Here is a 13662-nt window from a genome sequence, read left to right on the forward strand (position 1 = left end):
AAAGTCTCTCATAGAGCAATGGACCAGGTTGAGGTAATTCAGGAAATACAAAGAAGTGCTTCAGAGTGCCACACAATTCATGCTTGTATGTGTGTGACTTGAGATGGAGCAAACAACTACCCATAGAGGATGCTGCATTTTAACTTTGAACCCACGATATCAAACATTTTACATCAGACATTACTTTTTATTTTTGGGAACCCTTCTTTCATATCCAGAACCCAAAGCTCTTGTTTTTCCCAATACAGAAAGTCCATGTGCAAAAAGCCCAGTGTGTGGTCAGGCTCCTAAGTGTTAGTTCTGTTTCATATCTCTTTATTCATTGGAGGATTCAGGGTGTGCTATTTTTTTTTTGCTTTTTAGTCCAGGTGTTCTAAAAATTCCCAACCAGCCCATGCCAGCTGTAGCTGGCAAGTAGCAGGTTTGGGCTTTGAGAGTTCAGCAGTTCCAGTTGTGGACATTCAACACACATTCACATGCACCCAATTGTCTGCTCCTTGTTAGCATTCACAGTTTAAGATATCTTTTCCACCTGTGACAGTATGTTTTCATCTGGAAGTGAGAGAGTTATCAGAGCAATCTTCTCCTTTCCTGTTTCTCCTTTTCACTGCTCCAGATCGACCAGCTGAAGCACCGCTTGAACAAGGTGGAGGAGGAGTGCAAGCTGGAGAGGAACCAGTCTTTGAAGCTGAAAAATGACATTGAAAACCGGCCCAAAAAGGAACAGGTTCTGGAGCTGGAGCGGGAAAATGAGATGATGAAGACTAAAATCCAGGAGTTACAGTCCATCATTCAGGTATAAAAGCAGGCTGCTACATTTAAAATTCCTGACACTTCAGCTTGCCCCTCCTGCTTACCCTGAGGATGGATTCAGCAGGTTACAAGCAGTCTTTGTCTCCAGGCACTCTGACATCTCTTCACAACCTGCCTTTGAGGCTGCCCTTTGGGATCTAAATGTCTGGTGGAGCCTGGGGGAGTGGTGACAGCTCCCGTAAGAGACGGGGAGTTGAGTGTCTAACAGGGGAAAAAACTGGTACCTATGGACAGGAGGCAGTGGCCTGGTCTCTGCTGCTGCTCCTCACCTCAAACTCACACACAATCCTGTTGTAGTGCAGCAAGTGTTGGGTGAAACCTCCACCTGCAAAGCTACAACAGACATAAGTGCAGAGTTTGGATAAACAGAAGGTTGGTTGTACAGCTCCCAGCTGTCCATGGCACTCTTTGCACAAACACATGCGGGAGGAGGAGTGCTCCAAAAAACATTGTCATCTAATAAATCAAGCTGTACATGAGAGATTGGCTCCTACAAGGTGCAGAGTGCAGCTGTTTAATTGCTGAGCTTTCAGCTCCGTGGTTTACCCTGCTGTGTTTCTTTGTACCAGCCTGTCACTGCAGAGCTGTGGTAAATGCAGCCCAGAAATTTCTGCCAGTGGCTCTCTGTGCCCTGTCTTGGGCTACTGTCATATCTGTGCCAAATAGTCCCAATGAAGCAGAGGGTAATAAAGGTCCCTGTGCTTGGGTGGTCAGCAGGTACCAGGGTGCCCTGCAGAACTCTGCTGTAACTTGCACAGGGGAACATGTGATGCAGCAAATTGAGCCCTCCTCTGTGAAAAGCTTAGCCAAATATTAGGGTATCTGTGAGAGTACTTAGCACTTTGTTGGAAAAGGCTTGTGGCATTTTAAAATGACACTTACAAAAATATCAGTAGAACGTCTTTCAGAAAGGGCTGTAGCCTCTAGCAGGGCCTGATGATTCCTGGTTCTAAGACGCATCCAATTCAGAAAAAGGGTGGAGTGTAGAAGGTTCTGGTAGTTCTGGTCCATGTAGAATCCCTTATATTAATTGAAATGGCCTTATAGCACTTAAAGGAACAGAGAAGTAACCTTGAAATACCTAAAAATAGGATTAAAATACTCCAAAGCAAAAGTATAGACTAACTCAAAGCAGTTTGTTTTAGAAATGCTTAGGTATGCTTAGAAATATCAGATAACCAAAATGTCCCTGAAATCTCCAATGCAGTCTAGGTATTTCAAAACTAAATATGCATATTTTGTGCTGGCATTTTATGCATTTTTTCATCTTCCTTTTATGGTTAATTTTGGATGGCAATTTATGTGTTGGAACATGTTCTGATAATCTTGTTAATTTTAAATCTGAAAGAAATAATATTGCTGGACAGTAGAGAAAATGAAACAATGGTACAAGCCACTCCAGGCATGTTTAATATTCTCTGGGCACAGCCCTGCAAAGGCTGTGCATGCTTTAAAAATTCCCCTGAATGCTTTCTTAGGCCCTGCTCTTTGGCAAAGGGTGATTTTTGTGCTCAGTGAGAGCTGATTAATAGAAAAGAGTTTTGAATGCAGGGCTTGGAGAGAGAATTGTCACTGCATCCAACATGGATCAAATTATAGCCAGTACAATAGGCCAGTAAAACAATTCCTTCATCTGGCTATTCTGACAGCAAGACAACCTTTATTTATCTTTTCTGACACTTGTTTTAAAATGTGAACAGATGTCTATCTCTTCTCCTGCTTTCCTGCTGCAATACCTTGTTCATTTTCTATTCCTCCTGGTTGTTACTGCCTCTGTTACTTCTCTCCTTGCAGCAATATCTCCCGTTTCCCTGACCTGGCTCATAACAATGTCTTTCCCCAGGCTGACAAGAGGAGTTTGCCAGATTCGGATAAAGCCATTCTGGATATTCTGGAACACGACCGTAAGGAGGCACTGGAAGATCGTCATGAGTTGGTCAACAAGATCTTTAATCTCCAAGAGGAGATCCGTCATGTCGAGGACCTGAGAGACAAGGTGAGAAACGGAAGGGGAGAGAGGTGGGATATCTCAGGGTGGGCCCCAAAAGGCCTCTGAGGGCAGTGGTGGTTAACAGTGTGTCATTTCCAGTACCTTGAGGAGAAAGAGGATTTGGAGTTGAAGTGCTCAACACTAGGAAAAGACTGTGAGATGTACAAGCACCGTATGAACACTGTGATGATACAGCTGGAAGAGGTGGAAAAGGAGCGAGACCAGGTATCTAACAGTTAAAGAGGGGGAAATCAGTAGCAAAAGCCTCCATCTCCTCTGTGTCACTTCGGGGAATTGTGGGTAATTGGGCCCAAAATACCGTTATAAAATTAGCGGTTGAAAGAATTACTTGTTGGAATTTGCATTACAGTAATTAAGCATAGGATAATATTGGGTTGTTTCCACTGTGTAGCATCTGGCAGGCAGGACCAAGGTCTTAACAACAGCCACTGCAAGGCTTTATGTCAGTGTTAAGTCACCCCATTTGCACTCTGGAGCATTTTCCCACCAGCCAAGAGGGAGCTGTAAATGAACCACCCTCATCATCGTAACTTTTAATGGTTCTGCTGTGGCACATCCAGCTCCTTACTGCTGTGTTAATTGGCGACTGGGTACCAGTTCTGAAGCCCCCGTTCCAAACACCTCACAAACAAACCCAGCAGGAGAAGTGTCTGGTGCCCGGGTGCCCAAGAGGCTTCTCCTCCCCGCCGCAGGCGTTCCGCTCGCGCGACGAGGCCCAGACACAGTACTCGCACTGTCTGATCGAGAAGGACAAGTACAGGAAGCAGATCCGAGAGCTGGAGGAGAGGAACGACGAGCTCCGGATCGAGGTGGTTCGGAAGGAGGCGTGTATTGTCAACCTGGAGTGCAAACTCCGGCGGCTCTCCAAGGACAACAACTTCCTCGACCAGGTAGGGCTGAGGAACACGGATGTGATTTCTTTGGTTAAGGTTTGCTTTTCCAAACATTTTGGTGTGGAAGGGAGAGGGGGCTTTTTTGATTCTCTCCATGAATTTACTGAAAAAAAAATATCTCCTCCTACTAAATGTGACTGCTGTGAGTTCTTCACTGTAATGTGGTTCAGGTTGTCTGTCGTGGACGTGGTTTCCCTAAGGCTGGAATTTCACAGCTTTGATTTTGAAATGGAAGGGAATGAAGTGCAACAAACCCATTGTTTTCCACACTGGGATAGAAATTACAAATACTTTTGAGGAATGTGCCCCAGTGAACAGGAAACCCCACAGATAATCTAAATTACTGGTTTGGGTCTGGCACCACATTCTTCACAAGCTTCTGAGGCACTGGAGTCACAACAGCTTCAACCATATTACTCTAAAGGAAGGTCATGAGTTGTACCAAACCGGTCTCAGAAGCAAAGTGTTTCCTTGTGATCTTTAGAGTTTGCCACGGAATCTACCCATTACCATTATCTCCCAGACCTTCGGGAACTCCAGCCCAAAAGCCAACGGTCAGGAAGCCGATGACTCCTCCACTTCTGAAGACTCTCCAGAAGACAACAAATTCTTCTTGCCTGATCAAGCTCGTCTCAAGAGAAGACTGAATCTAAAGGGAATCCAGGTGTGTTCTGAATATGAGGCTGGAATGATACAGAGATACTGATAGAACTAACAGACCTGACACATGTTGCGGTGGTGCCTCTGAAAGTGCTGTGGTGTAAAGATAAGAATTGTTTTGTGTGTGATAGTGAGCTGTTAGTTTTTGCCCTGTGGTGATTTGCATCTTGAGGGGCAGATACAATCAAGCTTCATAGACCATTTTCTGTCCCTTCTGCCCATTTTGTGTTTTCTTCTTGCTTCTGCTGTTCATTCACATTCTTGGAGCGTTGTCGATAAATTGATTCTTTGCCTCCTTAACACTGGTGGGAAAAAAATTACATAATGCCCAAGGTCCAACACACACTGAAGGCAAAAAAAGAAGCATCGGTGAAAGAGCTCACATCAGCTGGAAGGAAAAATAGAAAGAAATAGGCACAATCTAGAGCAAAATTAACTGTCTAATTTAGAATTAAATTATGGCAATTTCCTCTCCCCTAAGAGGAAGAGGCAGCATGGGTTAGGTTCACGATTTCCCTGACTAGCTGCATTCACACAGCTATTACCTGGTGCTACATTCATGAATTGTAAAAAATATAAAATCTAACATTTGGGGTTTTGAGGTTCCCGTTCCTTTCATCTGCAGTTGAATTGTCCCTGCCCTTCGTAACCTTTCTGAGCTCTGACTGTCATTATTACTTATGGCAATAGAGCTGCATTTTTCACATTGCCCACTCCAAAAGGATACCCCTTGTATTAACAGCTGGCTAAATCCAGTCCCAAGGCACCCACTTCACCTTTTGTCTCTTTGTTCCCTCAGGAGAATCTGGAAAGTGCAAGGTATTTGGGGCAGACTTCCCAAAGCAGTCAGGTAGCCAACCCTTGATGACTGCCAAGGCATTGAAATACCTAAATATCTTCTGAATTTGGAGTCCTGTTGTTTAAAGGAGGGCAAATACATTGCAGGATAGCAGTGAAGAAAAAAAGGGTGAAAATATCTGGTTTACAGTGTGTGGCAAGTATTCTGCATTTGTGCTGATTTTTGTCCTCTTTCTTTTAGATAAGTCCAAGAGCTAAATCCCCTGTCAGCATGAACAAAACATCAGAGTTTCAAGGTCAGAAAGAGCACCCATGTCCTTATTCCTTTTCCACTGCTTTGTCTCATTCACTTAATCTCTTTAAGTTGTTTTAACAAATATGCCAGCCAGGGAAATTCCTGAGTAAGTCCAAGTCACTAAAATAGGCAGTTTCTCTCATAGTTACCAATGTCATAATATAAGGTAATTTAGTGTTCTGTCTGAATGTCCTCTCCATCTAAAGATACTTCCATAATCATGTGAAATATTGCATCCCATAGCTTACCTAAACTTTCTATTTACTTGATTTTTCCCTTTAAGTTTACAAAAACTTTGAAGTCATTTGTGTAACATCTGTACTCCAAGTCATTATACCATTCTCCCTTTGCTGTTGGAAAAATCATTCAAGCTGAAAAGGCCCTAATCTAGTGATTGTCTAATGAGTTCTTTTGTCCTTCAGCAAAAGGGAATTAATTTTAAATCTAAAGCATTGCAAAGGCTGGGGGAGGGTGATTGACCCACCCACCAGCCAGCTGCCAAGTTACCATAGTTGTTGCTGTATAGTCATGTTTGAACTACTCCTAATTCCACTTATTTATGTAAAACTGTTCTCAAACCAAACACCATTGTAGGCAGCACTTCCTTTAGTTGGTATGTGTGGCAGTGGGATCCTTGTTTTACAAAATATGATGTCAAACATGGTTTCTGCTACAAGATATCCCATGTTAAATAGTAGGTTTAGTATCAGGCAATGTGCATCATTGTACAAATCAGAGGTGCTGAGGAAGGGAAGGAGTTCCCAAAGACATTGACACTGTTTTATCTGGGGCTGCTGAGGGATCTCAAGCTTCTTGGTCCCTGTTGTGAATTTTTTGCTGTGAAAAAAGCATGATTCAGTGAGTCAGCCTTATTGCAGACTGCCAGATTCAGGTGATGAAGTTAAAGCAAAACTTGATGAAACAATCCTTCTTCAATGGGCAAACAACATTCATGGATCTATTAAAAACACAGAGAACAGAGTTGAGAGGCAGAGCCTGTCCAGAGTGGTGGTCATTTGTGTGCAGTGTTGGGAGCTGACGGGGAAGAAAAGGGAACTGGAGCTGCAGGGCACAGAGTGTGTCCACTACAGCGTAGGGGAAACAAGATCAGCTGAAATGGGAAGATAACCTTAAGTGTTGTTGCACATCTGTGGCAGACTGTTTGGGAAGTGGTCTGACCTGTGCTGTCGGTGTTTCCCTGTCTCCCACGAGCGCAGCAGTGAGAGCGCAGGACGAGGACGGGGCCGACGGCAGCAACGGCCGCACGGACACGAGTTCTTCTGTCTCCATCAGCAGCTGTGAAGTCAGCAAGATTGTAAGGAGCCTCCACATGCCCCTGGCCTGTCTAGGCCGTTCCTCCTGTTGTAGTTGAGAGCTTTCACAACCTAGAATTAGCCCTTCCCAGCATCCCAGCTGTGATCACATTCAAGGCCCTTGTCAGAGGGTCCCTTAATCCTTTTACCAGCATTTTGTTAGAACCATGTTTTTAGCCTTTCCCCAAATAACAGAATTGGTTTATGTTTATTTAAAGATATTTTAAAGGTATTTATGACCTCTCCCTGGCTCCTTTATGCCATTTCATATTTTCTGTTAGAAGAGATTTGCTTTCAAAGCTGCTTTGTAACTTATTTAAGAAAATTGTAAGGGTTTTTTGAGTTCCCTAATGCCTTTGCTGTCTCCAAGTATCAGTGAGTGAGAAAAGAGGTGCAGATCACAGTTGGAAATTTCTGCATACCATACTCAAACCATTTCTTCCCTGCTTGCTGTATCCCCATAATCTCCCAAGGTAGATATTTCATTATACATATGTGAGCACTGACACAGCAGGACAACCAGAGAGAGAGACTGCTCTCGCAGAGTGTTAATAACAAAGAACAAAACATCTTTCTAGAGCACCGTGAAAAATGCTGCCCCCAGGAAATTAAAATTATGCTCAAGAATAGCCAGGAAAGAACTCCCTGCCACTTTTAATAAGCTTAGCTAGGTTAGGAGTATTCTTTGGAATATCTGTTGGATGTTTTAGATGATTTACACTGTCTTCCCCTCTACTACAATTCAAAGTTTAGTTTCCAGTGTACTGGGAGATTAATATTTTAATGTATGGAGATCTGTATTTTTCTAATTTATACATATGAGTACGCATACATTCTGCTTTGCATCCTCTTCATCCTGCAAGTCAACTGTGCAACACACGCACACATCAAGGGTAAAGTCACAATGGTTTAGTAAATCAGGCAGTCCTGTGGTCCCAGGAAAAGGTACAGTGCCAGCACCCAAGCTGTGCCCAGTGCTGAGACACTGCAATCTGTGAATGCTCCTGAGCGCAGCACTCTGCTCAGCGAGAATCAATTTTTCTTGATGCCGTGTGCGGAGCAGAGCACCACGGGCTAATGCAGCTGTGAGTTAGAGATGAGAGCACATTTCAGACAGATAACCTTGCTGACACCTCTCGGTGTTTCTCTTGAAGCAGGCGCTGAGGAATCGCAACGACAGCATCATGTCGACCACTCCTGAGCCTCCGGGAAACGACTCCATAGTCCGGCGGTGCAAGGAGGACGCCCCTCACTGCAGGTGGGTCCCCACGCTGGGGAAACACCCCTGGAACCTGCTGGCTCAAGGAGAAGGTGGAAAGGGCTGCAGATGTCCTTGTGTCTGGCTCCGGTTGAAGAGCTTCTGTAAGGCAGCAGGGTTAACGTGTTAAAACTGCTCAAGGCCGCAGTCCTTCATCCCACATCTTGTCCAAACCGCTCAGGGGCCTCCGGTAGTGCAGCTGGGATGAACGATGGTGATGCCCCTGCAACAGTGACTTCTTAATGTACATAAATAGAAATAGTACTGAAATGGCACCAGTGCTGTTGGAGGAAGTGCTCTGCCTTCATACATTGAAACAGCTTCAGTTTTTGCTGCCTGTGTCTGTCCCTGTCCTTTCCCCTTCTCTCAAAGCCCCTCCTTCTGCTCTGTAAAGCTGCCAAAATAGAGCAGAGCTGCTTGAAAGTCTGTGAAGAACAAGGGGGAGAACTGGAGGAGGGAGATGGTTTTCATCAGGCTCAGGGCTCTGTATCTCAGCATAGCAATGAGGGGAGAGAGAGGCATCGCCCTCGGCTTCACCTTCTGCTGCAGCGTCCACTTCTGTGGGGTCACAGCCCTGTGGACTTCCCCTGGCATAGAAATCAGATCAGCTGGTGAGTGGAAAGTCGGTGGCAGGAAGGAGAGAGATCTCTCCTGCCTCACAGTTCCCTAAATGGCACTGACCCCTGTTCTGAAAAGTTTATGGCAATGCCATACTGTGTTGGTGTCAATGGCATCAGTGTTTGTATCAGAAGGATCAGAAGATACAAATACAGTCCCTAAAGGTCCCAAAAGAAAACAATATATGTGGAGGGTTTTAGTCTTTATTACATCTGTTTTAAATATCTAATCTTTGTTAGGAATTTATTCAGATTTTTAAGTTTTTCAAAACTGATTTTGGGCAGACAAACACTTCTGCCTCTCTCTCTCTGTAGAGCTTTGCAAGACAGCTTCCCATTGAGGGCATCCTTAGCTGGTTCTCCCTTATAATTTTCTAGGCTGCTGAGGATTTCGGCAGTGTTTATTCTAGTCTCCCTTAGCTTCTCCTATATTGTCCTCCAAGTCCCTTTTTTTAAGTGTGCTGTATTAATTCAAGATGAAGAAAAAAAGGTTGTTTAATTAATGATTTGAATGGTTCATGTTTCAGGCGCTTGAGAAGCCTTTGGCATGCCTGAACGGTTCAATATTTGCAGTATATTACAGAATGCAGTACAGATTACATGGAGATTATTCATCCTTTGGACTTATTTCACTGTAGCTCTGACTATATTCTGTTCCATAAGTTAAGGCATTGGAAGACTTAGTTATACTGAAATTTGGAATTTTCTCTCAGATACTCTTTCTCACTGACATGTGGAAGGAAAAGGTACCCTGGAGCAAGGTCTGAATGTGATCTTTGTTGAGCTGATAATCACCAAAGTCAAGTATCTCAAGAACGTGCCCAAAAGTTCACTGTAGTTTATAACTTTATAATTAGCCTGGTAATTTTTTTTTAACTTATTTGTCAACATAATACAGAATACTTGCTATTAGCATGCCAAGGTGCAGGTTTCAGAGTTCATCTGATCTTAATTTGTGTGTGGGGAAAAAAAAGTGAGATCATTATTTAATGTAGGAAAAAGTATATTATTTCTCTGCTTATGCATGGTATAAAAATAGCTGACTCTGTGCAACCTGGCTGCAAAAAATTCACCCTTCATCTGAAGCCAAATATGAGGAATATCAGCTTCACAGGAGACCTACAAATCATTCTGAATGGGAAAAACAACAAGCTGTTGTTTAAACAGCTTTGCAACCAAAGGACATGCTTTAATGAAGTCCTTCCAGGGAAGCAGGCAGATCACTCACCTGGCTGGACAGCCCCGATATTGCTGGAAGAGCAAAATTTTGGTGAATTTTAACTGTTTGTTTTTAAGGCCAACCAATGTAGTCTCCTGTCACAGGAAGGGCTGTGTCAGTGGGAGCTGGGCTGGGAGCAGAGCTGTGGCAGTTTCTGTGCCAAGGCCTGGTACACCTTCATTCTGTGCTGTAGGTACCTGAGTAACCCTGTGGGGTGCCACTAAACCGATATAAAACACATCAAGGGTTTTAAATCAAGCAGGTGAATTATTCCTTTACTGCTGCACCTCAGTCACTTCCCTTGCATTCAGTCTGTCCCTCAGTGAGCTTCTGATGTTTTTGATACACCTTGGAAAAAGCCCGTGGTGCAGGGTATGTACAGCAGGCATTATGCAGTCATTTATCTCAGATGTGGTGTGAGTCACACACATGAGACCATCAGTCAGCAGCTTCCCTTTGGCTTCAGCAAGGTCTTCATTCCCCTACTGCTGTTAGCAGTTCTTCCCTCTGAACCTTCTTGCTGCTTCAGATGCTTCCCATGTTGGCTGACACATATTGTCTTCCTGCCATTTTCCTACATTTTCCCTGGACCCACTTTACTTGCTTCATTTCTTGCAGCTGTGCCATTGCCTGATGCAACACCTCCAACATCTTCCTTTTTCACAGAAGAAGTTCCTCTTTCAGCACTTAATGGAATCTGCTGAAGGAAATCTGCTGAAAGCTGGCAAGTGAACAGCTTTCTCTCTCTCTCTGTCTCTCTCTCTCCCCCATTATCTCATGCTTTGTTTTTAATTCCAGCCTGGTTGAAGAGGACAATGACAGCTTTGGATGTGATGCTTTGGAGCTGGATGGTAAGCAAGAGGATATCACGTGTACAGTTGAACTATGAGATCTGTGTGATTAGCTCCCCAGCTAATCAGAGACTGGCAAATAACCAGCTCCTGCTCTAAATAATGGGACACACAGTCTGAGAATAAATCAAGAAAACAAAGGGTCAGCTAGTGGTGAGAATGACAAAGCAGTTATTCCTGAAGAACTGAGTGGGAACAGGGTTGGTTTTTTTACTGTGAGGCTGCTCAGACTCTGGAACAGGGTTGTCCAGAGATGTTGGCCAGTCTCCATCCTTGGAGATATTCAAAGTCCTGAGCAGTCTCCTTGAGCTGACCCTGCATTGAACAGGGATTTAGAGTAGACAGTCTCCAGACACTCTCCCTTCTCACTTGCTGTTGTGTGACAGTGATCAGGAAGGTCCAATAAGCAAGGCTGGCATTCCTTGTGCCGTGTCCTGTAGACATGAATAATACCTCTGCATCAGGAATTTCCTCCTTCAGCTTTGGCTGGGACCAATCAAACATTCACTTTCCCCTTTTCCATTTTTGTCACTCTATCCAGGACTCGTTTTCATTCTTGTTTCTCTTTCCAGATGACAGTCATGACAGGCAGTCACACGGAGCTCCTTCAGTGCACTCTTCCTCTTCTTCTCATCAGTCAGAAGGCCTGGATGCCTATGACCTTGAGCATGTCAACTCCCTGTTTAGGAAGTTCTCTCTGGAAAGGTATTTGAGATGACAGAAACTGAGGGGACAGTCTGCTATGGTGGAGGTCCTCTAGTTATCTGTTAGTTGCTGAAGATATGGCAGGAGTGATGTCACAAGTTATTATTTGACACAAATATGATACTGTGCTAAGTCTTTATTTCTTTATGGTGGCAGTATAACATCTTATCTTGGAGCCCTCTCATGTCCTCTAAACCCACAAAAGTCATCCTAAAATTTCAAAAACTTTGAGGCAGACAAAATTTTCCAAAGGCTTGAATTAATCCTTGTGACCTTGCTGTCTTGTTGCAAGAGGTTGCTGATTGCAGCACTGTCATACCCTGAGTTACCCAGTCATGCCAGAGCACTTGAAGCTGTCCAGACGCTCTTCTCCAGAACCTGTGCAGCATCAAGAAGGACTTCTTCCAGAGTCCTTAGACCTTAGTGCTTGATAATACTTTTTTATTTATTTACGTGTCTCTCATTTGTCATGCATTTAACTCAGACTGAGGTAACTGTCGCCTCCTCTCGTGACCACAGGCCCTTTCGTCCCTCTGTCACCTCCGTGGGCCGCCTCAGGAACTCGTGCCACGCCATCCAGCGCGTGACGCTGAACGGGGACAGCCTCAACTCCGAGATCACCCTGGTGGGGGGCAACGACAGAGGCAGCTTCATCAGCTCTGTCAAGACAGGATCACCTGCAGAGAAAGCTGGGCTTCGGGAGGGCCACCAAATCCTCCTGGTGAGCTGGAAATAATCAACAAACAGTACTGGATGCCTGGCCACCTACATATGCTGTCCCTGGTCTCACATAAGTTCAGCAGTGCTCTTGCTAAGTTTCCCTTTACCAGTTTTTCTCTCTGTTGCCAATACCTCCAAAACATTTTCCTCTTAAAATGCCTCCAAGGGGAAAAAAACCCCAACCCACAATTTATATTCCTGTACTACTTACTTGTGGGAAGCCTGAAATTGCCAAAGTGCTGCAGCTCTGTTGACTGCTGGCATTCCTAATACGAGAAAAAAGAAATTAAATAATCACAACATAATCTACATCCTGATAGCAAAGTGTCTGCATTATTTAATGAGAGAAATATTATGGCACTTAAAAAAAAAATTGTATAATTGACTTAGAGATTGAACCTGCATTGGAAAGTAATATTTCTTTCATATCTAGTTGGAGGGCTGCATTAAAGGGGAAAATCAGAGTGTTCCCTTGGATACTTGCACAAAGGAAGAAGTTCACTGGACAATTCAGAGGTGCAGTGGTCCAGTAACACTCCAGTATAAATCAAATCATGAAGGTAAGACCAGAAGTATTTCTTATCTCAAACAGTCCCAGGTCTGTTACAGCAACCTGTCTGGAAGAGAGTGACAAAACCAGAGCATCCTTTGTATTGGGATAAATCTGGTGTAATTAATACCGGTGGTGTTAATTACAGCTCCTCTTTGGAACTGCTCCAGCTTTTAGCCCTGTGACTGAGAACGAAAAAAAGCCCATATGCTTGTCACTACAGGATTCTGAAGAATTTACGTGGTGGGCCAGTAACGACATGACTCACAAAACACATTCAAGCTTATTTTTATGTGCAGTTTTCTGCAATACAGTGTGGTGAGCTGAGTGATCTTTATCCAGCTGGTCGATTTAGCATTTACCTGATGGAGTTGCCCTGTTTATTACCATTGTGCCTTTATCTTATCTTTAACAGCTGGAGTTCATGTTTGGCGAACAGAATTTGATTTTAGTGTTCATGGCCTATAATGATAATTTCAGGTTATGGATCAAAAATTACATTCCAAAATCCACTTTTTACTTGTATGTATAAATTGGCTTTTGTTTTGGGTTGGGTTTTTTTTGTGCTGGCTAGAGAATTTCAGCTGCATAGATCACGCACAAAGCAATATCTTTGATTTTCTTTGATGTTTTCAGAGGTAGGAAAGACTATTGCAATTTTTTTTTGAGCGCCACTTAACTGCAGATAAAGAATGTTATAGATTCTGGGAGTGCCAATTAGAGCTAATAATAAGGAGAACAGCTTGTCATTAAATTGGTGGCAGCACTCACATGGTACTTAGAGGATGGAGCTGTGTCTGTGTCTTTGCAGAGTTGTGTTTCACAGGTCATGGGTGGAGTACTGAAAATGGAGTTCCCTATAAGTAGCATTATAATGAGAATATTCTCACAGGTCTGACACCAGCAGCGTGGGCTGTCCCTGAGCCCCACTGGTGTCTCTAAGGGGCAGGCCCATGACC

At 43.8% G+C, this 13662-nt stretch overlaps 1 protein-coding gene across 3 annotated transcripts in view; it reads left to right on the plus strand.

Annotated features, from left to right (window-relative positions):
* Positions 1 to 13662, plus strand: part of CARD11 (caspase recruitment domain family member 11) — a 43720-nt gene that overhangs the window by 22755 nt on the left and 7303 nt on the right. Inside the window, exons 5-16 of one of the 3 annotated variants that reach the window (XM_050317844.1) lie at positions 617 to 796; positions 2657 to 2809; positions 2903 to 3028; positions 3517 to 3714; positions 4202 to 4381; positions 5417 to 5471; positions 6688 to 6785; positions 7938 to 8041; positions 10676 to 10728; positions 11301 to 11433; positions 11953 to 12154; positions 12587 to 12713. In XM_050317844.1, coding sequence (XP_050173801.1) covers positions 617 to 796; positions 2657 to 2809; positions 2903 to 3028; positions 3517 to 3714; positions 4202 to 4381; positions 5417 to 5471; positions 6688 to 6785; positions 7938 to 8041; positions 10676 to 10728; positions 11301 to 11433; positions 11953 to 12154; positions 12587 to 12713 — 1609 coding nt within the window. The remainder of the gene's footprint in view (positions 1 to 616; positions 797 to 2656; positions 2810 to 2902; positions 3029 to 3516; positions 3715 to 4201; positions 4382 to 5416; positions 5472 to 6687; positions 6786 to 7937; positions 8042 to 10675; positions 10729 to 11300; positions 11434 to 11952; positions 12155 to 12586; positions 12714 to 13662) is intronic. The other 2 variants (XM_050317845.1, XM_050317846.1) reach the window with 2 other exon arrangements.

This window comes from Myiozetetes cayanensis, unplaced genomic scaffold (genome assembly GCF_022539395.1).
Source record: "Myiozetetes cayanensis isolate MyiCay16 unplaced genomic scaffold, myiCay2020 scf20-37, whole genome shotgun sequence".
Taxonomy (NCBI): Eukaryota; Metazoa; Chordata; class Aves; order Passeriformes; family Tyrannidae; genus Myiozetetes; species Myiozetetes cayanensis.